This window comes from Mobula hypostoma, chromosome 30, assembly GCF_963921235.1.
Source record: "Mobula hypostoma chromosome 30, sMobHyp1.1, whole genome shotgun sequence".
In the NCBI taxonomy this organism is placed as follows: domain Eukaryota; kingdom Metazoa; phylum Chordata; class Chondrichthyes; order Myliobatiformes; family Myliobatidae; genus Mobula; species Mobula hypostoma.
In genome coordinates, this window is record NC_086126.1 from 12,518,542 (window position 1) to 12,544,559 (window position 26,018).

At 52.2% G+C, this 26,018-nt stretch overlaps 1 protein-coding gene and 1 non-coding gene across 2 annotated transcripts; both read right to left on the minus strand.

Annotated features, from left to right (window-relative positions):
- Positions 1-3,113: 3,113 nt before the first annotated feature.
- LOC134339589 (N-acetyllactosaminide beta-1,3-N-acetylglucosaminyltransferase 2-like) lies at positions 3,114-13,314 on the minus strand. The gene is made up of 2 exons (XM_063036218.1): positions 13,303-13,314; positions 3,114-4,270 (listed from the first exon to the last, which is right to left on the minus strand). The coding sequence occupies exon 2, from the start codon at positions 4,248-4,250 to the stop codon at positions 3,114-3,116; it is 1,137 nt and encodes a 378-aa protein (XP_062892288.1). The 5' UTR covers positions 4,251-4,270; positions 13,303-13,314.
- Positions 11,344-11,412, minus strand: trnat-agu (transfer RNA threonine (anticodon AGU)). The gene has a single exon. It is a non-coding gene; the product is annotated as a tRNA-Thr (tRNA).
- Positions 13,315-26,018: the final 12,704 nt, after the last annotated feature.

The following is a 26,018-nucleotide window of genomic DNA, read 5'->3' on the forward strand; positions in this document are numbered from 1 at the left end:
GACGGCATTACAAAGAGTGAGTCGCTCAAGAAAAAAAAACACAAGGAACTCTAAACGTTAAACAACAAATAATGAATTTAAGTGCTAGATAGAGTAGGCAAGGAACATCTTTTTTCACGGGTGGAAGTGTCTGCTATCTGCGGGCATGTATTGAAGGTGAGAGGGGGGATGTGATGGGTAAGTTTTTCACTCAGAGAGTGGTGGATGCCTGGAATGGTGGCAGAGGCAAATACATTAGAGGCTTTTAAGAGACGTTTGGATACGGGACAGATGAAGGGATATGGACATTATGTAGGTAGAGGAGATGAGTTCTTAGGTTTAAAAAAAATACTTTTTAGCTGGTTCAGCACAACAGTGTGGGCCGAATGGCCTGTTCCTGTGCTGTACTCTTCTATGTTCTAAAACTGGCGAAAGCCTCGGGGCGGGGGGCACACTAGCGGAGCGGTTAGCACGACACCATTACAGGGCGTCGGAGTTTGCGGTTCGAATCCCGCATCCTCCGTAAAAACACACATTTGTGCGTTCCTCCTGGGTGTGCCGTGGGTTTCCTCCGGGTGCTCCGGTTTCCTCCCACAGTCCGTCGGTAGGTCAATTGGTCATTGTAAATTGCCCCCGTGATTAGATTAAATCGGGGGTTGCTAATCGGCACGGCTCAATCGGCTTATTCTGCGCTTTTTAAATTTAATTATAAATTGTCCTTTGATTAGGCTAGGGTTAAATAATGGGTTTCTGAGGCCTGTATCTCTAAATAAAATAAAACAAATGCCATCTTTAGTAACATAACACGAATTATTTTATTTCTGTAAACGATCACACAACAGTGGAACACAACGTAGAACCAAAGAACTGTTAACACTCGGCACCGGAGCCGCATCCGCGCACAGGAACTCGGCGTGGGAGGGGTTGACGGAGTAACCTCTTGGGCTCTGCCGGGGAGGAAGGCCTGACAGCTCCCCCTTTTGAGGGAGCGAGGCGCAAAGGAAGGGGTGACATCGCAGTCGGCTTCAGTCGAGAACGCTCGGGGCAAGTTCGTCTGGACAAGTGCGACGGCATCTGCTGTGTCCCGCCACGGAAAAGGCGAGGTCCCGGGTGAGGGTTTCACCCAGACCTCTTAAAGAGAAGTTCCCTCACTCCCTCGGCACTGGGCCATATTACAGAGACCAGAGCGGGACTCGAACCTGCTACAATAATAATTTTTTTTTGTAATTTTTGGTAATTTTATGTCTTTCGCAACTGCAAGGCCAAATGTCACATCATGTGCAGTAACTCAGTCGTCATCGACCCGATTCGAACGCAGAGATGCGGGAAGACTAAGTGCCCTTTGGAGCGATGGCTGCGGACAGGGATGGAACAGGCGGTACGCCGGAGCAGCGCACAGGGTTATGGCCAAATGCGCTAGGGAGACCCCACCCCTCCCCATTGAATATTTCAGCCCATGTTTGCGTATTTCAGACCTCCCGATATGGAACGGACTGTGTTCAATCTCCCCTTGTGCACTAATCATGTGTTTCAGTGGGCGCCCCCCATCCCCATAGTAACATGTCTAGTATACGCTGCCTGCCTACTCAGTGAAGACACCCCCTCATATACTTTACTGACCGCAGACCCGACCTTGCCTATCCCTATCTTGGGTACCGCGCCTAACATTGTACCCCCATATGCATTGTACCGCACTAAGGGCAGGCCGGACAAAAAATAATTCTAAGTCGTTATTCTTTGCTGGGAATGAGATCGGAGGCGCGAAGGAGAAGAAAAATGTGGGCCTAGCTACTTGTAGTACACGATCCTGGGCTTTATAGACAGATCTGACCAGTGGCGTGTTCAATTCTGAGCACTTGAGGGAAAGTCTCCGGTGAAAGTCTGGGGGGACGATTTCGCGGATTTACCGCAGGGACGAGGGGTGTTCGCTCTGAGGCGGCTCCCCTCGGAAAAGGGGCTGTGAGGGGCGTTTAAAATCAGGAGGGGCACGGGTTGGAGACAAAGTGGCCTTGTAGGTGCACCTTGGCCCGCGAGCCTGGCGTGCGACTTCGCCCTCTCACGCCGCAGGTCGAGTCGCTGCCTCGGGTCTCTAGAGACCCGGGTTCGATCCCGAACTCCATGTGTGTGTGTTTCCCCCACACCCCACTGCCATCCAGATTAGAGTTAAGGTTCCCCCTCGTCCTCCCAGAGGACCACAACCTTGTCGATGGGTTTGGAGGCTCAACGACCCGGAGAGCTACGTTGGCCGGAGTCAGGACTTCGGCCCTTGGGAGGGTCACCCGTGCCAAACAGGTCAAAGGGTAGAGGCCCGACTAAGAGTAGCCCACCAATCCTCCAGGTTCGGGGCCAACAACCCGGACTGGTCAGACAGAACTGTTAGGGAAACAGCAGTGAAGAATCCTTCTACACCTGAGTGTGATGGTGTGGCCAGACAGGGGTGGGGTACCTTCACTGCTGCCCGCAATGAGAGCGGCGTAACGGACAGTAAGGAAGTGTGGTGAGGGCTACAGAGTTGATGGGATTATGGGGGGAAACGCCCTTCTCTACCCCACACGCTTGCTGTTTACTTGACCCCGCGGGCCTCTCTTCCCAGGAACCCTGACTGTAGTTAACCATCGCGCCCCCCTCTCTCCCCGTACACCAGACTGCCTTCTCCCTTCACTGAACTCTGCTCGCTCCCCTCATGTTGTCCAGTTATGTGTCCTGGGCCCTCTGGTTGTGTATACCGGCTTCAGCACGCCCAACCCTCCACCCCGCTCCCGGCTTGTGTACCCGTCCCGCGCCCCCGTTCATTCCCGCTTCTGCCCTGCCCGAGCTGCTCACAGCACCGCCGCCCTCGCCCGTCCTCCCCCACCCGCCGTTCTGAGCCGCGGGCCCTGTCTCCCCTGTGCACTACCCCGCCCCACCTTGTGTGTCCTGCGTACCGGGCCCCACTGTGTACTACGCAGTCCCCCGTCTTCTGCACTGTCCACCACCCCAGTCCTGTGTAATACTGCCTGTCTGCTGCACCGTCTGGCGCATCAATGCACCCCAGTCCTGTGTTTCCCGCATAATACTCAACCTCCGCGCCCTTCCACCCCACCCACCGTGCGTCCCCGTCGCCCCTTCCCTTCCCTCCCCTCCCCTCCCCACCCTCAGCCGCAGGTGAGGTTGCCCTGGTGCAGCATTCTCCAGAGCAGGACCACCTCCTGCGGGCTCCGGCCGTGCACCATCAGGAGGCGGCGGTAGGCGCACGGCTCCCAGCGCTGGCTCTCGTTGATGCCGAAGCTGCGGAAGCCGGCGTGGGCGGTGGGCGCCAGGCCCAGCCGCCGCAGGCACATGCCGGTGAAGACGTCGTCGATGGGGAAGAGGGGCAGCGCCCTGGCCGCCCGCTCCAGCCGGCGGGCCAGCCGGCCCGCGTAGAGCACCCCGGCGCCGCCGGCGTACGGCGGGTACGGGCCGTTGTAGAAGGCGCCGGGCACGTAGTACTTGAGCCTCGGGTTGCGGCAGGGCTTGGCGCCGAAGATGGCGTCGCCCAGGAAGAGGTCGGGGCTGCGGTGGAGGGCCGGGCCCGGGCTAGCCCCCGGCTCCGGGCCGTCCAGGTAATCGAGCAGCCGCTCTGTGTTGACGAAGACGTCGTCGTCGCCCTTGAAGATGAAGCGGGCGCCGGGGCAGCGGCGGCCCAGCCACGGGAGGAAGAGCACCTCCTTCAGCGTCAGGTTGAGGAAGGTGTCGCGGAAGGCCCACTGGAGCAGGTCGCCGTAGCGGCGGCTCTCGCAGGCCAGCTGCGCGGCCAGGCCCGGGTGCCCGTCCGCCTCCTCCTCCACGCCCAGCAGGAAGACCAGGCCGACGCCCGAGGCCCGGCCCAGGCCTCCCCACGACTGGCGGATGGCCTGGCGCCGCACGAAGCTCGACGCCGTGCTCTTGATGGCGATCAGCAGGCGGAGGCCGCGGCCGCACACGCCCCGGGGCTCCAGCAGCCGCGGGAAGTGGCGGCAGCGCCGGTACAGCAGGAAGTCCTTCACGGCCTGCGGCAGCTGCTGGAAGTCGGCGACGCGGCTCTCCACCTGGCGGTCGGGCCCGCAGCCTGGGGCGCGGTCCCGGCTGACGCTCCGGCGCCGCCGCTGCCGCTCCAGCAGGTCCTGGCTCCACAGCGACCGCAGCGGGCACGGGGCCTTCCAGAAGCGGGCGGCGGGGCGCCCTGCCGGGGTCGGGGGCCGGTGCAGGTTCCGGAGGGCCAGCAGGTAGAGCAGCAGGGCGCAGGCCGCCCAGGGCAGCAGCTTCCTCCGCATCTCGGGCCGGGGAGGGTCACCTGCGGAGGGAAGGAACAGGCCGTGAGGGGGGAGGATGGCCGCCGGTAGCCGCAGCGGCCTCCTCCTTCCCTTGATCCCTCCCACCCCCTCTCTCCACCTCCCCCCAGACCTCTCCTCCCATTCTGTTTCTCTCCCCTCTCTCCCTCACCTCCACCGTCTTCTTCCAAATATGTTGCCTCTCCTGGATAACTCCCTCCCCGAACCAATACCCGCCTCGCCCACCCTCTCACCCCTTTCCCAATCTCCACACACCCAGCTCTGACCCTACCTCTCCATTCCTCCCCTCTCCTCCCACCCGATCCCTCCGTCCCATACCATTCCCCGACTCACCCAAGCCAGAGGGATCATTCCCCCCCTCAAATGTCTTCCTCCATCTCTTACCCCCACCCCTTAACACTGCCCCCATAGATGGCGCCACTCGATCCCTCCTTTCTGTCTCTCTCTCGCTCTCTCTCACACTCACACACTCGAGAGAGCCCGTGGCATGTCAAAGTGCTGGGTTATGGCTCTAGATTATGGTCTCTTTGGGGGGATTTTCTGTTGTCTTCATGGAGGGTGGAAGGGGATGGGAGCTGATGATTTGCTGCCGCTTGTGCGTGGGCGAGGGGAGGGGGGCTTTGGGATTCTAACGTTTTTCGCCATTCATTCTTTGGGGCTTTCTTCTCTTTCAATGCTGTCTGTGAAGAGTAAGAATTACAGGTATTAAATTCTCTCCTATTAAGTGGAACCACTGAACCAAGTTAAACAGCAGAGATTCTTCAGATGCTGGTTATCCAGTTTAACACAGAAAAGGGAGGGAGGAGAAGATGGTGGCGCGACGCAGCACGCGCGGCCGTTCCGAATGATATCGTGTGTGTTAACTAGGGGGGCCGTGCACAATCCGGATTTGATGGAGACAGCCGTGAGAAGCACGGAGGAACACCTGGAGTAACTTCTGAAATGCCTACTTCGCTGCCGCTGCTACTGTGCGATGGAGAATCCCCAGAGGGGAAGGCCCCAAATCCTCGGCTTTGCCTATTGCTTGTTGCCGGGGCCGGGGTCGAAGCGTCCGGCAGAGGTGGTGCTCGGTGTTGGGGAGCTGGTCGGAGGCTCGAAGTTTTCGGACGGACTTGGAGTCGGACTGTGGTCGGATGCTTCCAGGATGCTGCATTGGCAAGTTTGCGGCGCTGGAGGTTCACCGTCTGCATGAGATGATGGGACTTTCTAGAGACTTTGAGACTTTTACTGTGCCTTGGTCTGTTCTTATCAAATTACAGTATTACTTTGCATGTGTTATAATGTGTTAATTATAACACATAATGTTATAATTATGTGGTTTCTGTCAGTTTTTAAGTCCATTTGTCATGTGTTTCCGTGATATCATTCTGGAAAAACATTGTATCACTTCTTAATGCATGCATTACTAAATGACAATAAAAGAAGACTGTGTGTCCTCATAATCATAAAACGTCAACAGTCGATGTTTCAGGACCAGGCGGTCCCGATGAAGGATCTCGGCCCGAAACCTTGATTGTTTATCCCAGGAGTGCACGGTTACCCCGGTATTGGTCCATGACACAAAACAAATTTGGTTCATCCCATTCCATGAATGTTGCCTGACCTGTTGAATTCCTCCAGCACTTTCAGTGAGTTACTTATGACATCATCTTACCAAATCTATTAGCTTGTTGTTGACCTGTGGTCCCCCTCCCCCCAACACCCTTCATATATAAAGTTGACGAGATCCGACCCGGAAGTTTCGATTCTCGGGGGGGTTGTTAATGATCAGAGTCAGGTTTAATATCACCACCATATGTCGTGAAATTTGTTAGCTTCACGTCAGCAGTACAATGCAACACATGATAAATAAATATAGAGGAACGAAACTGAATGATAGAAAGTGTACATACGTCTATTGAATAGACAAGTTAAAGTAAGAAGTGCAATAAAAAAGCAGTGAGGTAGTGTTCGTGGGTTCAATGTCCATTCAGAAATCGGATGGCAGAGAGCTGTTCCTGAATCATTGAGTATGTGTCTTCAGGCTCCTGTACCTCCTTCCTGATGGTAGCAATGAGAAGAGGGCATATCCTGGGTGGTGGGGGTCCTTAATGATGGACGCCGCCTTTCTGAGGCACCGCTCCTCGACGATGTCCTGGATAGTACGGAGGCTGGTGCCCGTGATGGAGCTGACTAACTTTTACAAGTTTCTGCAACTTACTTCGATGCTGTGCAGTAGCCCATCCCCCATACCAGAGAGTGATGTAGCCGGTCAGAACGCCCTCCACGTACATCTGCAGACATTTTTGAGCACAGTACAGGCCCTTCGGCCCACAATGTTATGCCAACCCTCAAACCCTGCCTCCCATATAACCCCCCACCTTAAATTCCTCCATATACCTGTCTAGTAGTCTCTTAAACTTCACTAGTGTATCTGCCTCCACCACTGACTCAGGCAGTGCATTCCACGCACCAACCACTCTCTGAGTAAAAAACCTTCCTCTAATATCCCCCTTGAACTTCCCACCCCTTACCGTAAAGCCATGTCCTCTTGTATTGAGCGGTGGTACCCTGGGGAAGAGGCACTGGCTATCCACTCTATCTATTCCTCTTAATATCTTGTATACCTCTATCATGTCTCCTCTCATCCTCCTTCTCTCCAAAGAGTAAAGCCCTAGCTCCCTTAATCTCTGATCATAATGCATACTCTCTAAACCAGGCAGCATCCTGGTAAATCTCCTCTGTACCCTTTCCAATGCTTCCACATCCTTCCTACAGTGAGGCCACCAGAACTGGACACAGTACTCCAAGTGTGGCCTAACCAGAGTTTTATAGAGCTGCATCATTACATCGCGACTCTTAGACTCTAAGCCTCGACTTATGAAAGCTAACACCCCATAAGCTTTCCTAACTACCCTATCTACCTGTGAGGCAACTTTCAGGGATCTGTGGACATGCACCCTGAGATCCCTCTGCTCCTCCACACTACCAAGTATCCTGCCATTTACTTTGTACTCTGCCTTGGAGTTTGTCCTTCCAAAGTGTACAACCTCACACTTCTCCGGGTTGAACTCCATCTGCCACTTCTCAGCCCACTTCTGCATCCTATCAATGTCTCTCTGTAATCTTCAACAATCCTCTACACTATCCACAACACCACCAACCTTTGTGTCGTCTGCAAACTTGCCAACCCACCATTCTACCCCCACATCCAGGTCGTTAATAAAAATCACGAAAATTAGAGGTCCCAGAACCGATCCTTGTGGGACACCACTAGTCACAACCCTCCAATCTGAATGTACTCCCTCCACCATGACCCTCTGCTTTCTGCAGGCAAGCCAATTCTGAATCCACCTGGTCAAACTTCGTTGTATCCCATGCCTTCTGACGTTCTGAATAAGCCTATCATGTGGAACCTTGTCAAATGCCTTACTAAAATCCATATAGATCACATCCACTACACTACCCTCATCTATGTACCTGGTCACCTTCTCAAAGAATTCTTATCAGGCTTGTTAGACATGACCTGCCCTTCACAAAGCCATGCTGACCGTCCCTGATCAGACCATGATTATCTAAATGCCCATAGATCCTATCCCTAAGAATCTTTTCCAGCAGCTTTCCCACTACAGACCTAAGGCTCACTGGTCTATAATCACCTGGACTATCCCTACTACCTTTTTTGAACAAGGGGACATTTGCCTCCCTCCAGTCCTCCGGTACCATTCCCGTGGACAACGAGGACATGAAGATCCTAGCCAGAGGCTCAGCAATCTCTTCCTTCGCCTCGTGGAGCAGCCTGGGGAATATTCCGTCAGGCCCTGGGGACTTATCCGTCCTAATGTATTTTAACAACTCCAACACCTCCTCTCCCTTAATATCAACATGCTCCAGAACATCAACCTCACTCATATTGTCCTCACCTTCATCAAGTTCCCGCTCATTGGTGAATACCAAACAAAAGTATTCATTGAGGACCTCACTCACTTCCACAGCCTCCAGGCACATCTTCCCACCTTTATCTCTAATCAGTCCTACCTTCACTCCTGTCAACATTTTGTTCTTCACATAATTGAAGAATGCCTTGGGGTTTTCCTTTACTCACCAAGGCCTACTCATGCCCCCTTCCTGCTCTTCTCAGCCCCTTCTTAAGCTGCTTTCCTGCTACCCTATATTCCTCAATAGACCCATCTGATCCTTGCTTCCTAAACCTCATGTATGCTGCCTTCTTCCACCTGACTAGATTTTCCACTTTACTAGTCGCCCATGGTTCCTTAACCCTACCATTCCTTATCTTCCTCACCGCGACAAATTTATCCCTAACATCCAGCAAGAGATCCCTAAACATCGACCACATGTCCATAGTACATCTCCCTGCAAAAACATCATCCCAATTCACACCCGCAAGTTCTAGCCTTATAGCCTCATAATTTGCCCTTCCCAAATTAAAAACTTTCCTGTCCTCTCTGATTTTATCCTTCTCCATGATAATGCTAAAGGCCAGGGAGGGGTGGTCACTGTCCCCCAAATGCTCACCCACTGAGAGATCTGTGACCTGACCCGGTTCGTTACCTAATACTAGATCTAGTATGGCATTCCCCCTAGTCGGCCTGTCCACATACTGTGACAGGAATCCGTCCTGGACACACTTAACAAACTCTGCCCCGTCTAAGCCCTTGGAGCTAACCAGGTGCCAATCGGTATTAGGGAAGTTAAAGTCACTCATGATAACAACCCTGTTATTTTCGCACCTTTCCAAAATCTGCCTCCCAATCTGCTCCTCTGTATCTCTGCTGCTACCAGGGGGCCTACAGAATACCCTCAATAGAGTAACTGCTCCCTTCCTGTCCCTGACTTCCACCCATACTGACTCAAAAGAGGATCCTGCTACATTACACACCCTTTCTGTAGCTGTAATGGTATCCCTGACCATTAATGCCACCCCTCCTCCCCTTGCCTCCCCCCATCTCTATCCCTTTTAAAGCACTGAAATCCAGGAATATTGAGAATCCATTCCTGCCCTGGTACCAGCCAAGTCTCTGTAATGGCCACTACATCATAATTCCATGTATGTATCCAGGCTCTCAGTTCATCACCTTTGTTCCTGATGCTTCTTGCATTGAGGTACACACATTTCAGCCCTTCTACCTTACTGTCTTTACACCGTTTATTCTGCTTCTCTTTCCTCAAAGCCTCTTTATATGTTTGATCTGGCTTTACTCCATGCACTATACTTACAATTCTTGCATGACCTTTATCCTCCTCCACCTCACTATCTGCTCTAACACTCTGGTTCCCCTTCCCCTGCAAATCTAGTTTAAACCCCCCCGCCCCCCCGGAGCAGCACTAGCAAACCTGCCCACAAGGATGTTCGTCCCTACTGATGGAGTTTTGGTCACCGTAAGGATGCAGCTCTGGACCTGCGGCTGAGGGACTGGTGTTCCAGGAGGGGGAAGCATGGAGAAACATGGACATTTGCAACCGGAAGGAAATGTGATGGGACTGTCAAAATGGAGGGGGGTGACAAACTTCCCACTCACAGACCAGGGGCGAAGGTGTTGGGGGAAGAGGTTCCTTCTCAGCCGCTCCTAACCCTGCAACCGTCTTTGCCTCACGTTGCTTCAGGAACCTATCTTCCAATAGGATCGTCTCTTTATTCCTCTAAATACGTGGCCACTTTATTACGTCCACCTGCATGTTAACGCAAATATCTAATCAGCCAATCATGAGGCAGCAGCTCAGCGCACAAGAGCACGCTGACGTGGTCTCGAGGTTCAGTTGCTGTGCAGACCAAACATCAGAACGGGGGAAGAAATGTGATCGAGGTGACTCGCATGCCATCTTGGACAATGTCTCCCATCCACTACATAATGTACCGGGTGGGCACAGGAGTACATTCAGCCAGAGACTCATTCCACCGAGATGCAGCACAGAGCGTCATAGGAAGTCATTCCTGCCTGTGGCCATCAAACTTCACAACTCCTCTCTTGGAGGGTCAGACACCCTGAGCCAATAGGCTGGTCCTGGACTTATTTCCTGGCATAATTTATATTACTATTTAATTATTTATGGTTCTATTACTATTTATTATTTATGGTGCAACTGTAACGAAAACCAATTTCCCCCGGGATCAATAAAGTGTGACTATGACCAAAGAAGTTGCCTTGTGGGAGGTATTGTCCGATTGGGAGGATCCAACCCTGACGTTTGAAGGGGAGCATGATCAGTGTTTGAAGGGGGAAGCATAGAGAATAAACTGAACAACTGGGTGTGTTAACTCTGCAAGGATCCCACAGAGACCTGAACCACCAGATCACCTCTTGCTGTTCTGTAGTTCGTGCTGTGGTTGACAATCAGTGACAGTCTTTCAAAATTCCCCGGACATTGGGGTAGTCCCTGTGGATTGGAAGTCAAATTTGGGAAGGATGGGGGGGGTGATGGGAGTGTAAGAGGGAGTTTTAGACCCATTTGAGAGATGTCTGCTGGCAAAATACTTACTCAGTGTTCACCTTAAACTTTTCACCTTTCACCCTTAACCCATGACTCCTAGCTGTAGTCACACCCAACCTCAGTGGAAAAAGCCTGGTTACATTTATCTATACCCCTCATAATTTTACCCCTCAAATCTCCCCTCAATCGTCTACGTTCCAAGGAACAAAGTCCTAACCTATTCTATCTTTCCTTCTAACTCAGGTCCTCCAGTCCCAGCAACATCCTTGTAAATTTTCTCTGTACTTTTTCAACCTTGTTTACATCTTTCCTGTAGGTAGGTGACTAAAACTGCACACAATACTCCAAATTAGGCCTCACCAACGTCTTATACAACTTCAACGTTACATCCCATCTCCTGTATTCAATATTTGAGTTTAGGCACTCGTTAGTCTTGTGAGACCATGGATTTGCGCCTTGGAAGGTTTCCAGGGCACAGGCCTGGGCGAGGTTGTATGGAAGACCAGCAGTTGCCCATGCTGCAAGTCTCCCCTCTCCACGCCACCGATGTTGTCCAAGGGAAGGGCACTAGAGCCGATACAGCTTGGCACCGGTGTCGTCGCAGAGCAATGTGTGGTTAAGTGCCTTGCTCAAGGACACAACACGCTGCCTCAGCTGAGGCTCGAACTCACGACCTTCAGATCACTAGACTGACGCCTTAACCACTTGGCCAGGCGCCAACACGGTAGTCAGTATATTGATTTATAAAGGCCAATGTGCCAAAAGCTTTCAAACTGTGTCTCCACTTTGGCGGTGAGAAGGAAATTCTTGGGATTCCCGTCCACTCTGCAGGGAGCAGTGCTTGGGTGTATTCAGGGCTCGGCTGGGTTAACCGGACTCAGCACCGATTGGCTAAGTGGCGTCACGGATGGACAAAGGGGTGAAGGAGGCCTTAGGGCCCACTGGCCTTCATCGGTGTGGGTAACAGGTATTGTTATTGGGACACTCTGTTCCGGTAGTACAATAAATTAACTCCGCCGTGGGCAGTCCGAAAAGGAAGAGAGTAGACATGGGGGCTGGCAACCCCATCCCTTAAGAACCCAGAGCCACAAGAACGCTAACAGAAGCTCCACAGGGTACTGGTGAGGCCGCACCTGGAGTACTGTGTGAAGTTCTGGTCTCTGTACTTGAGGAAGGATATACTGGCTTTGGAGGCAGTGCAGAGGAGGTTCACCAGGTTGATTCCAGGGATGAAGGAGTTAACCTACGAGGAGCGATTGAGTCACCTGGGACTATACTCTCTGGAGTTCAGAAAGATGAGAGGGGATGTTATAGAAACATACAAAATTTTGAAAGGGATAGATAAGATAGAAGTAGGAAAGTTGTTTCCGTTGGTAGGTGAGACTAGAACTAGGAGACATAGCCTCAAGATTCAGGGGAGAAGATTTAGGACGGAGATGAGGAGAAAGTATTTTCCCCAGAGAGTGGTGAATCTGTGGAATTCTCTGCCCAGGGAAGCTGTTGAGGCTTCCTCGACTGATAGGTTTTTACATAGTAAGGGAATTAAGAGTTATGGGGAAAAGGCAGGTAGATGGAGCTGAGTTTACGGCCACGATCTTATTGAATGGCGGGGCAGGCTCGATGGGCCGGATGGCCGACTCCTGCTCCTATTTCTTATGTTCTTTGATGGGCTACAACTTGAAAGGTGCACTCAGGACAGGGGACTCGGGTGAGCAGGGGCGATGGGCCTAAGAAGAAGAGGGCCGCACTTGGGGAGGTATTGCCCGCGGGTTTGGGCACCCTCTTGTAGGAAAGGCGTCATTCAGCTAGAAAGAGTGCGGAGACGGTTTGCAATGAAATTGCGAGGATTTGAGGGCCTGGTTTACAGGGAAAGCTTGGACAGGCTGGGACTTTAATCCTTGAACCGTAGGAAAACGAGAGGGCGTATAAAACCACAGTTTTGTTTTAAGAGGGCACAGGTTTAAATTGAGAGGATTAAGGATTTAAAAAGGACACGGGGGGGGGCAAATTCTTCATGCAGAGAGTATCGGGTATATGGAACCAGATGAGAGGGGAAAAGGTAGAGGTGGGTACCACAACAACGTTGAGTTATAGAACATTACAGTGCAGAAACAGGCCCTTCAGCCCATCTAGTCTGTACAAGGCTACTGTTCTGCCTAGTCCCAGCCCTCCCGTCCTCATACTTATCCAAACCTCTCTTTAAAGGTTGAAATCAAACCCCCATCCATCATTTCTCCCACACCCTGAGTGAAGGAGTGCACTCTTATGTCCCCCTCAAATATTTTTCACCCCTAACCTACGACCCCCAGTCTCACCCGAACGTTTAACAGGCATTTGTTTGGATAAATAGGTTGGAGGGATACGGGTCAACTGGGACTGCATTAGATGGGCGTTTTTGGTCGGTCAAACACGGGCCAGTTGGGCCGAAGGGCCTGCTTCTGGGTAACACCAAGGACCCCGGCCCCCGGTCCATCCTCTCCCCCACTCCCGCCTCAGCAGCCGGATCCCGTGAGGGTGGGACCGGGACCGGGACGCAAGGCGGTGCCACCGGGGCCCTGGGCTCCGGGATCACCCCCCAGCCCCACGACAACGGTCTGGCGTTTACCTTGCACCAGTGCCGGCGAAGCGGGGATGTCTGAGAGGGCTCACCTGACGACCCAGCGGCCGGGTTGGACAGGGTGTTTCCCGCTGCGGGCCGGCCCGAGGCCCGGGCTGTGGCGCCCCCTGGGGGCGGGAAGACCCAGCGCTCTGTTCGCCCTAAATACCCCACCCTGGTGTTCTCTCTCCCCCACCCCGGCCCTATCTCTCTCCCCCACCCTGGTCCTGTCTCTCCCCCACCTTGATCCTGTCTCTCACCCCACACTGTTCTCGTCTCTCTCCCCCACCCCGGCCCTATCTCTCTCCCCCACCCCGGCCCTATCTCTCTCCCCCACCCTGGTGTTCTCTCTCCCCCACCCCGGCCCTATCTCTCTCCCCCACCCTGGTCCTGTCTCTCCCCCACCTTGATCCTGTCTCTCACCCCACACTGTTCTCGTCTCTCTCCCCCACCCCGGCCCTATCTCTCTCCCCCACCCTGGTGTTCTCTCTCCCCCACCCTGGTCCTGTCTCTCCCCCACCTTGATCCTGTCTCTCACCCCACACTGTTCTCGTCTCTCTCCCCCACCCCGGCCCTATCTCTCTCCCCCACCCTGGTCCTGTCTCTCTCCCCACCCTGTTCGCGTCTCTCTCCCCCACCCTGGTCCTGTCTCTCCCCCACCCTGGTGTTCTCTCTCCCCCACCCTGATCCTATCTCTCCCCCACCTTGATCCTGTCTCTCACCCCACACTGTTCTCGTCTCTCTCCCCCACCCTGATCCTCTCTTTCCCACCTTGGTCCTGTCTCTCCCCCACCCTGTTCCTGTCTCTCTCCCCCACCCTGATCCTGTCTCTTCCCCACCCTGATCCTGTCTCTCTCCCCCACCCTGGTGATCTCTTTCCCCCACCAGGGTCCTGTCTCTCCTCTCCCCCGACCCTGATCCTGTCTCTTCCCCACCCTGGCCCTGTCTCTCTCCCCCACCCTGGCCCTATCTCTCTCCCCCACCCTGATCCTGTCTCTCTCCCCCACCCTGTTCTCGTCTCTCTCCCCCACCCTGATCCTGTCTCTCTTCCCCCACCTGGTCCTATCTCTCTCCCACACCCTGGCCCTATCTCTCTCCCCCACCCTGATCCTGTCTCTCTCCCCCACCCTGGTGCTCTCTTTCCCCCACCAGGGTCCTGTCTCTCCTCTCCCCCGACCCTGATCCTGTCTCTTCCCCACCCTGGCCCTGTCTCTCTCCCCCACCCTGATCCTGTCTCTCTCCCCCACCCTGTTCTCGTCTCTCTCCCCCACCCTGGTCCTGTCTCTCTCCCCCACCTTGGTCCTGTCTCTCCCCCACCCTGGTCCTATCTCTCCACACCCCCTCTTCCTCTCTCCAACCTCCACCCTCGGCTCTCCCCCACCCGGGACCTATCTCCCCCACACTAGTCATATCTCTCCCTCCTGGCTCTCCCACTCCCTGGTCTCTCCCCACCCTTTTCCTCTCTTCCCCCCCCCCACCCTGGTCCTGTCTCTCCCCCACCATAGTCCTCTCTCTCCCATATCCTGGTCATATCTGTCCCCACCCTCTCACCCTCTCCCCACCCTTTTCCTCTCTTCCCCCCCCCCCTCACCCTGGTCCTGTCTCTCCGCCACTGTGGTCCAATCTCTCCCATACCCTGGTCATATCCCCTCCCACCCTCACCGCCTCTCCCCCAACCCGCTCCCCCCGGTCTTCCACACCCTGGTCCCAGCTCTCCCACTCCCTGGTCTCTCCCCACCCTTTTGCTGTCACTCCCCTACCCTGGTCCTCCAACCCACTCCCCTGGCTCTCCCCCACTCTGGTCCTATCTCTGCCCCGCCCTGGTGAAATCTCTCCTATACCCTGAGTCCATAGGTTGTGGGAATATTTCAATGATGGGGCAAGTGAAGTTGAGTGAAGTTATCCCCTCTGGTTCAAGAGCCTGATGGTTGACGGGTAATAACTGTTCCTGAACCTGGTTGTGTGAGTCCTGAGGCTCCTGTACCTCCTTCCTGATGGTTGAGGGGTAATAACTGCTCCTGAACCTGGCGGTGCGGATCCTGAGGCTCCTGTACCTCCTTCCTGATGACAGCAACGAGAAGAGAGCATGGCTTGGTGCCTGTCTATGTGACATTGTATCTGTCTCCACCAACTCCCCTAGCAATGCACACATTAAAAAATAGTCATATAAATCTTTCGCCTTCCCCTTGAAGCTATGCTCTCAAGTACTTCCACTCTGGGGGAAGGGGGGAACAATCGAGATTAAAGTGTTTGCGGATGTGCTTTAGCATCGAGATGCAGCGGACGGGCGCATAACACGGGCTTGAGGAAGAGCTGCGGAGGGACGCACTGAGGCTCGGTGCCACACCGCTAGAGCTCGGCGGGGGGAGATGGGACTTTGCCCCGTGGAAGGGCCGTGACTGGGAAAGTGCTGCTGGACTGCGCTGGCAAAGTACCACCCCAGGGATCCACATAGTGCTATTGGTTTTAAGGATGTCAAAGTATGTATACTGTATGTATACTGCCCGGATTGGCCTCATCAGTCACCTCCGGAGCCACAGCCACCAATCTCCCATTTGACTTTGAAGCCATGGTCATCTTCGGCTACAACAACTGTATTATATACAACCTTGAGATTTGTCTCCTCGCAGGCATCCACAAAGAAACACAATGTGCAAAAAAAAAGAACAGATCGTGCAAACAATTAAAAAGGAAGCAAGTAACATTCAGAACTGAGGTTCACGGCCACGGAGCCGGTCACAGGCGATCCAAGAGCCCGTTAGTTGCAGGCCACGTTGTAATTCATTGTCTATGAATGTAAGGTGAAAAGGCATTGCACGGCTTATTCTTATAAATAATTTTATTATGAATAACATTTATGTTGATATTTTAAAAGTGCAAGTTTTACTTTTTTGGGGGCGTGGAGCTGTTTGTACAGCAGCTGTCAGCGACCCGGGTTAAATACCGACCTCTAGCGCCCTCTGTCTGTGTGGAGGTTGTACAGCAGCCTCCTCACAGAGTCGAGAGACCCGGGTTCACTCCTGACCTCTAGCGCCCTCTGTCTGTGTGGAGGTTGTACAGCAGCTGCCTCACAGAGTCGAGAGACCCGGGTTCACTCCCGACCTCTAGCGCCCTCTGTCTGTGTGGAGGTTGTACAGCAGCTGCCTCACAGAGTCGAGAGACCCGGGTTCACTCCCGACCTCTAGCGCCCTCTGTCTGTGTGGAGGTTGTACAGCAGCTGCCTCACAGAGTCGAGAGACCCGGGTTCACTCCCGACCTCTAGCGCCCTCTGTCTGTGAGGTATTTGCACGTTCTCCCCGTGACTGTGCAGGATTTTTCCACATCCCAAAGACGTGCAGTAAATTAAGCACCTTGCAAAAAAAAAGTTATTTGGAAAATGCTGGAGGAACTCAGCAGGTCAGGCAGCATCTCTGGAAAATGCGTAAATAGTCGACGAGGAGTCCTGCTTTGGGTCTCGGCCGGAAACGTCGACTGTTTACTCTATTCCATAGATGCTGCCTGGCCTGCTGAGTTCCTCCAGCAAGATGTGTGTGTTACTCAATGATTGAGGAACGGGTTTTTAGCCTCCACCTTCAGATTTTTGACTGGTCTATGAGACCATGAACACAACCTCAATTCTTTTTTTTTGCACTATTTATCTGTCGTAATTTATATTAATTTATGCTAAAAGTTCAAAGTAAATTTTATTATCGAAGTACATATATGTCACCACATGAGGTTCATTTTCCTGCAGGCATACTCAGCAAATCTATAGAATAGTAACTGTAAACAGGATCAATGAAAGATCAGCCAGAGTGCAGAAGACAACAAACTGTGCAAATGCAAATATAAATAAATAGCAATAACTAACGAGAACATGAGAGAAAGAGTCCTTAAAGTGAGATCATTGGTTGCGGGAACATCTCAGTGGATGGGCAAGTGAGTGTAGTTATCCCCTTTTGTTCGAGAGCCTGATGGTTGAGGGGTAGTAACTGTTCCTGAACCTGGTGGTGCGAGTCCTGAGGCTCTTGAACCTTCTACCTGATGGCAGCAGCGAGAAGAGAGCACGGCCTGGGTGGTGGGGGTCTCTGATGATGGATGCTGCTTTCCTACAACAGCGTTTCATGTAGATGTGCTCAATGGTTGGGAGGGCTTTACCCGTGATGTCTTTGCAAAAAACAAACTTCATATCATCTGCCGCTCTCAGCGCAATCCTCGCTGACTTTCACGCAAACAACACACACTTCACCGTATGCGCGAAAAGAAATAAAGATTATCTCCTCCTCCAAGTCTGTGATAATAAATCGGGTTTCGGAAAGTATTCCCAGGAATGACGTGAATCGTGGGGGATCCTCAGCAGGTCAGGCAGCAACTGCGGAGAGAGGAAGAGAGAGTCAAAGTCGGGTTTATCGTCATCTGCACAAGTCCATCTTTGGAAGGACAGATGCCCCAACACCAGCATACTGGAGGTCACCAGCATCTCCACCATGATAAAGCAACACCAATTCCAACAGATAGGTTCAAAGTTCAAACTCTGCATACTTCAGACAACCTTGAGATTACAGGCAGCCATGAAACAAAGAAGCCCAGTAGAACCCAACAAACACCCAATGTGCAGAGAAAATAAACAAATATAACCATATAACAATTACAGCATGGAAACAGGCCATCTTGGCCCTTCTAGTCCGTGCCGAACTCTTACTGTCCCCTAGTCCCACCGACCTGCACTCAGCCCATAACCCTCCATTCCTCTCCTGTCCATATATCTATCCAATTTAACTTTAAACGACAACATCGAACCTGCCTCAACCACTTCTGCTGGAAGCTCGTTCCACACAGCTACCACTCTCTGAGTAAAGAAGTTCCCCCTCATGTTACCCCTAAACTTTTGCCCTTTAACCCTCAACTCATGTCCTCTTGTTTGAATCTCCCCCACTCTCAATGGAAAAAGCCTATCCACGTCAACTCTATCTATCCCCCTCATAATTTTAAACACCTCTATCAAGTCCCTCCTCAACCTTCTACGCTCCAAAGAATAAAGACCCAACTTGTTCAACCTTTCTCTGTAACTTAAGTGATGAAACTCAGGTAACAGTCTAGCAAACCTCCTCTGTACCCTCTCTATTTTGTTGACATCTTTCCTATAATTCGGTGACCAGAACTGTACACAATACTCCAAATTTGGCCTCACCAATGCCTTGTACAATTTCAACATTACATCCCAATCACGCAATAAAAGTAAACAAGTCGTGTTTGGAGCTGAAGTTCACAGCAGGCCTCACCGCGGCCAATTCAGTTGGTTGCAGGCCGCAGCCTGAGTTCAGCACAGGGACGAGTGAAACCACACGGGGCAGTGAGCTGTACCGGCCTGTCCTTGCCTCTGGCTGGGACACCCTGCCCATTCCAATCTGGCCCGGCACTCAAATCATCCGAATTGGGTCGTTCTTTGCTCTCGGCCACTTTAATATGCCCTCGGGCCCCGTGCCCCCTGCACCCAATTCAGCTCGGCACTTAAATCGGTCCGTCCTCGCTCTCCGGGCTCCGCCTCGGTTTTGCCACGTTCGAATCGTCCCCGTCCTGCACCGGCGAGACTTCCGTTCGCGGCGCAAAAAATCCCAGGTCGCACAGGCGGTCCAAAGGCTCAGCTCCGTCCCACAGGGAAATTACAGCCTATTGTTTGCAGTGATCAATTAGCAGGAAAAGAGTGATTAATAAAGTGCTTCGTAGTTTTCTCTGTTTTGTTTACCGCCAGCACGTAGTCACTGATTTTCACCAGCGCCATTGTAAAGCGTGTCATCCAGACGCAGGTGGACAGCGTGGTTAAGAAGGCCTATGGTGTGTTGGCAATCATCAACCGCGGGATTGAGTTCAAGAGCCGTGAGGTAATGTCACAGCTATATAAGACTTTGGTCAGACCCCATTTGGAGTACTGTGGCCACTTCAGGTCACCTCACTACAGGAAGGATGTGGAAACTATAGAGACCGTGCAGAGGAGGTTTACAAGGATGTTGCCTGCATTGGGGAGTGTGCCCGATGAGAACAGGTTCAGTGAACTCGGCCTTTTTTCCTTGGAGCGACGGAGGATGAGAGGTGACCTGATAGAGGTGTATAAGATGATGAGAGGCATTGATGGTGTGGAGAGTCGGGGCTGAAATGGCTAACACCAGGAGGCATAGTTTGAAAGTGCTTGGATGTAGTTACAGAGGGGATGTCAGTTCTTCACACAGAGAACGGTGGGTGCGTGGAACGCACTGCCAGCGATGGTGGGGGAGGCAGATACAATAGGGTCTTCTAAGAGACTCTCAGATAGGTACATAGAGCTTAGAAAAATGGAGGGCAGTGTACAGATTTAACTAATAATAAAGTACAGAATAATAATATACACAATAATAATTTCCCAATGTGCAATAATGTATGAAATAATAAAACAGAGACCATTGTACTATGATCTGAGTTCTCCTGTCGCACGGAGATGAACTGTTGTATGTACTTATTGCATTTGCCAGGAAAGATTTTCTGTAACGATCCTTGTGACAGCAGAGCTGAATGAGCCAGTTCATGAGGGTGCTACGCTGCTTATTCAGTAGGTCATGGAGAGGATAGGCCTGATTGCCCATAACAGATAACGCCACTAACTCAAAATACACCACGTTCATGGGAAACTCCCGCATTGTGTTCAGTTCTGCCCGCCTCGCTACAGGTTTCACGAGGGCGCACAGGAGATTTACCAGGATGCTGCCCGGATCGAAGAGACATGTCTTACACGGAAAGATTGAGCGAGCGAGGGCTTTTCTCTCTGGAGCGAAGGAGGATGAGAGATGACTTGATTGAGGTGGACAAGATGATGAGGCACAAAATGGGCAGATAAATACTTTCTCCCAGGGTGGGAAACGGCTAATGACAGAGCATAAATTTAAAGTGATTGGATGTAGATATAGATGGGATGTCAGAGGTTAAATTTTCCTTTAACACAGAGTGGTGGCTGTGTGGTACTCCCTACAAGGAATGGTAGTAGAGGCAGATACATCAAGGACATCTAACTCTTAGGTAGGCAGATGGATGACAAAAAAAAATGGAGGGCTATGTGGTGGGTTGGGGGGGGAATTCATCCAAGAGGACCACGATCTTGTCGTATGATTTGGAGGCTTGCCTAGAGAGTGATATTGGCTGAAATCAGGGCTCTATGCTTTCATACATCTCGAGTATTGCATACCGTTCTGGGGACCCCATTATGGGAAGGAGGTTGAGGCTTTGGAGAGGGGTGCAGAAGAGATTCAAACTTGCTGTAGGGTTTGGAGGCTTACCCGGAGGGCGATGTTGGCTGCAGTGAGGGGGTCTATGCTTTGGCTCTTGGTAGGGTCACCCGTGCCAAACAGGTCAAAGGGTAGAGGCCAGACCAAGAGTGGTCCACCGGTCCTCCAGGTTCGGGGCTGACAACCCTGACTGGTCAAACACAAAACTGTTACGGAAACAGCAATGAAGAATCCTTCTACATCTGAGTGCGACGGTATTCCTGAGTATCCATTCGGGACTGGAGTGAAAATCGAGGGGAAGCTACTGACACGATGAAGGAAGCCCTGAACACGGCCAGAGATTGAGGACCTTCACTGCTGCCCGAAACGCCAGCAGCGTAGCGGACCGTGAGCAAGTACGTGGGAGGGAAGGGTTAGATTGATTGTGGAGTAGGCACAATGGAGTAACCTATGTTAGAGAACAATTAGGTTATGTTAGTGAACTGAAATCTCAGACGTTATTATATGTTTAACAACAAGAAAGCCCATAATAAGAACAAAAAAAAAAGTAAATTTTAATGCCAGTGTTCATAGTGTGGTTAAACAGTAGCGACTGGGGTTTTAAAGTTGGTTCAAGACCTATCTATCAATTGCAAAAAGACAGAATGTACGGTGATATCCAAAAAGAAGGAGAATCCTATCTGCAGGCTGAAAATAAACAGGGAAGACATAAAACAATTACAGAACTTTTGCTACTTCGGAAGCTGGGTGACATCAGATGGCAGGTGCAACTTGGACATCAGAAGAAGAATAGGGATGGCGAAAGACACCTTTACGAGAATGAAGAGTATACTGACCAATACTAAACTAGGCATGACAACCTGCCTCAGAGTACTGAAATGTTACGCTTATCCAGTCATGTTATATGGCTCAGAGTGTGGGACAATATCCAGTAACATGAGGAAACAAATTGAAGCAGCAGAGATGTGGTTTTTGAGGAGGATGCGAAGAATATCATGGACGAAACGAATATCTGACGAGGATGTCATGAACAGAGCAAACACAAAAAGAGAAATAATGTATGAGATCATGAAAAGGCAACGTAACTTCATTGGACATGTGATTAGGAATGATGAGTTAGAATGCATGGTAATTATGGGAAAGATTGAAGGGAAGAAAGCAAGAGGAAGACACAGACAAATGATGATGGAGACAGCAGCCAGAGAAATGGAAATGAATACCAATGAATTGATCCACTTGACCCGAAACAGGAGTGTGTGGGCCATGGCAGTCAAAGCTCAAACTGGGCATGGCACCTGATGATGGTGATGATCAAGAAGGGAGGGAGCTGTTCCTGGAAATGGTGGTGAGTTCTAATGCGCGGTGACGTCCAGGTGATAGTTTGGGAAAATCCTGCGTTTCTTCAAGAGAGGTGTGTTGTCCCCTATCAGGGACCCACCTCCCCCAAACCACTGATGTAATAAAGAGCGGGGGAGTGGATGTTGCTCATTGGCTGGGAGTGATGGTCTTGCCCCCGCCAGCCACAGCGGCCTCGAGATGCCCTGAGCAAGGTGAAGGTGAAGGGAATCTCGCCCCGTTCCGCATGTGGCCCCCACACAGGCAAGCGGTGCTCACGAACCAGTGCGTCCAGCCGGGCCCCAAGCCTCGCCTCGGCCTCTGGCCCCGCCCGTGCCCCGCGCCCGGGCCCGGAGCCACCGCCTGGCCCTGCCCGCTCCCGGGCAGCGGGGGGAGGCCGGAGCCCTGCGGGGTCTTCACCGCCGCGGCCCTCTACGGCGAGCTGACGTGTTACCTCGAGTCCCTGCTCCGGCTCGCCTTCCAGGTGAGTCTACGCCAGGTGTACCGGAAACGTTTGCCGTGGGAGCCAATTCGTAAAAGGGGTGGGGAGCTGCGATTGCTTTGTCCCTCCCTCTCGCCCTCCCACGCCCTGATCGGACCCGCCATCGAATAATGATGAGTGACCCTTTTGTAGGGCTAGTCCTCTGGGGTGGCGGGGTGGAGGTACATCTCTATTAAAGAAGGTGTGAGGTGCTCCTTCCCTCCGCTAGCCTGCAGGTCACCCTTGGGTGAGGTGTAGCACCTGCATAGCCCCTCGATCCGAGTCACGTGAACCCATGGGAGCAGCAATGGATGGTCGTACGAGCAGCCAGTGCAGATCACAGTCCTGGTTATCCGACCACTGACGCCAGGCAGACAATCTCTGAAGAGTATTGATAATGGCCGGGGTGGGGTTGGGGGGGGGTCACCCATCTTGTAAGGACACTGGCCCAGAAGTAGGCGATGGCCAACCATTTGAGTGGGAGAATTTGCCAAGAACAATCTGGGTCAAAGGCCACCATCATGGGAGCCGGCGCACAGTGATGATGTCACACGGCACGGCGCACAGTGATGATGATGAGCCCGCTAGAGGGAGATTCCGTCGGAGGGAACACGTCAAAGAAAATCGAAACTCACCACGCTTGGCGACGCTTGTGGGCTGCCGCCCCCCGCCCCCCTCCCAGCACACCCTCGGACTGTCCCGGTCATCGACACAAACGATGCATTTCGCAGTCTGTTTCGACGCGGGCGCGACGGGTAGAGCTAATCCCTCATTGTTAATGAACACAGAACAGTACAGCGCAGTTCAGGAACTTTGGCCCAGAATGCTGAGCCGAGCTTTTAGCCCACTCCAAGATCAAGCTAACCCTTCCCTCACGCACAGCCCTCCATTTTTCCATCATCCTCCATATTACTGTCCACTCTCGCCATGCCTCTTATCATCTTGTACACCTCTATCAAGTCACCTCTCATCCTCCTTCGCTCCAAAGAGTAAAGCCCCATCTTGCTCACCTTTACCTCAGACAACATGCTCTCTAGTCCAGACAGTGATTGGTAAATCTCTTCAAAGCTTTCACCTACTTTCTTACACCGCTGGCATTTTGGTCAGCAATGAGGGCCCTCCATCTCTGGCGGTGTTCAGGGCTTCCCTCATCGTGTCAGTAGCTTCCTCTCGGTTTTCACTCCTGTCAGTCAAGCAAGTCCAGGGTGGGGACTCAGGAATACCGTCACACTCAGAGAAGGACTCCCCGTTGCTGTTTTGTCAGGGTTGTTAGCCCCAAACCTGGAGGACCGGGTGGGACCACTCTTAGTCCGACCTGTTTGGCATGGGTGGCCCTATCAAGGGCCAAAGCACAAAGCCCTGACTCCAGCCGACACAGCTCCCCGGGTCACTGAGGCAGGCAAGCCTCCAAACCCTACAGCGAGGTTGTGTTCCTCTTGGAGGAAAGTTTCCACCTCCTGCCTATAATGAGGGAACCGGAACTGAAGACAATAGAACATAGAACGTAGAAATCTACAGCACATTACAGGCCCTTCGGCCCACAATGCTGTGCCGACCATGTAACCTACTCTAGAAGCTGCCTCGAATTTCCCTGGCACATAGCCCTCCATTTTTCTAAGCTCCGTGTACGTATCTAAGAGTCTCTTAAAAGACCCTATTGCATCCGCCTCCACCATCATCACTGGCAGTGCATTCCACACACCCACCACTCTCTGTGTGAAAAACTTATCCCTGACATCCCCCTTGTACCTACTTCCAAGCACCTCAAAACTATGCCCCCTCGTGTTAGCCATTTCAGCCCTGGGGAAAAAGCCTCTGGCGAGAATGCGCCAATAACCAGAGTTTTATAGAGGCGCACCACCACCTCGTGCCCCTTGAATTCAATCCCCTGACTCGCGAGGACCAGCTTCCTAATCTCCCCGTCAATTTGTGCGGCAACTTTGGGGGAAGCCGTGGACGCAGACCCCAAGGTCGCCCTGTTCCTCCACGCTGCCAGTGAGAGTGAACGGACCCGGAACGTCTCAACGCCCTGGCCCCACCGGAGAGTTGCTCGTCCTCCCAATCAGGAGTGTCCGACACTTTGGGGGTGGGGGTGGGGGATACACTGCCCCGTTAGAAGATAACAGTGTAATTCCCAGCAGTGGATTATGTCGGTCCAGCAACTCATTAGAGTAGGGGGTTCCCATCCTGGGGTCCGTGGACACCTTGCTTAATGGTTTTGGGAACCCCTGCGTTGGAGGTCACGAGTCACGTACATAGTTCCTTTAATGAGATGGCACCTTTGGTAGGTGGCAGTTGAACTTGCTTGGCAGGAGATCACTGTCAGCGGCTACAGGTTTTAATTGGACTGCGGCTCTTAAGGGTTCAAGTGGGATAGATACATTGCCTTAGTAGGTGTTGTTAGAGGGACACACCTCCTCCTTAAGACTATAAGACAGAGGAGCAGAATTAGGCCGTTCAATCATGACCGATTTATTATTCCTTTCAACCCCACTCTCTTGCTTCCTACCCGTAACCCGCAATCATTCCATCCACAAGGCTTGGGTCGGGAGTGTAATGGAATACTCGCAGGTCCCGTCAACATTCGAGAAGCTCGACACCATCCAGTACCAGGCAGCCCACTCGATCCACAAGCACCCAATCCCCCCCTCCATCGACGGACGGTTGCAGTAGTGTGTACTATCTACAAGGTGCATAGAGACATAGAAAATAAGTGCAGGAGTAGGCCATTCGGCCCTTCGAGCCTGCGTCGTCATTCAGTATGATCATGGCTGATCATCCAACTCAGAACCCTGTACCTGCCTTCCCTCCATACCCCCGATCCCTTTAGCCACAAGGGCCACATCTAACTCTCTCTTAAATATAGCCAATGAACTGGCCTCAACTGTTTCCTGTGGCAGAGAATTCCACAGATTCACCACTCTCCGTGTGAAGAAGTTTTTCCTAATCTCGGTCCTAAAAGGCTTCCCCTTTATCCTCAAACTGTGACCCCTCGTTCTGGACTTCCCCAATGTCGGGAACAATCTTCCTGCACCTAGCCTGTCCAATCCCTTTAGGATTTTATACGTTTCAATAAGAGCCCCCCTCAATCTTCTAAATTCCAGCGAGTATAAGCCTAGTTGATGCAGTCTTTCATCATATGAAAGTCCTGCCATCCCAGGAATCAATCTGGTGAACCTTCTTTGTCCTCCCTCTATGGCAAAGATGTCTTTCCTCAGATTAGGGGACCAAAACTGCACACAATACTCCATGTGTGGTCTCACCAAGGCCTTGTACAACTGCAGTAGAACCTCCCTGCTCCTGTACTCGAATCCTCTTGCTATGAATGCCAGCATACCATTCGCCTTTTTCACCGCCTGCTGTACCTGCATGCCCACTTTCAATGACTGGTGTATAATGACACCCAGGTCTCGTTGCACCTCCCCTTTTCCTAATCGGCCACCATTCAGATAATAATCTGCTTTCCTGTTCTTGCCACCAAAGTGGATAACTTCACATTTATCCACATTAAATTGCATCTGCCATGCATTGCAACGAAACACCAAAGTTCCTAAAGCAGTACCTTCTAGACCCCACAACCACTACCACCTAGAAGGAGATACCAGGGAACACCACCACTCAGAAATCCCCCTCCAAGTCACTCACCGTCCTGACTTAGAAACATATCACCATTCCTG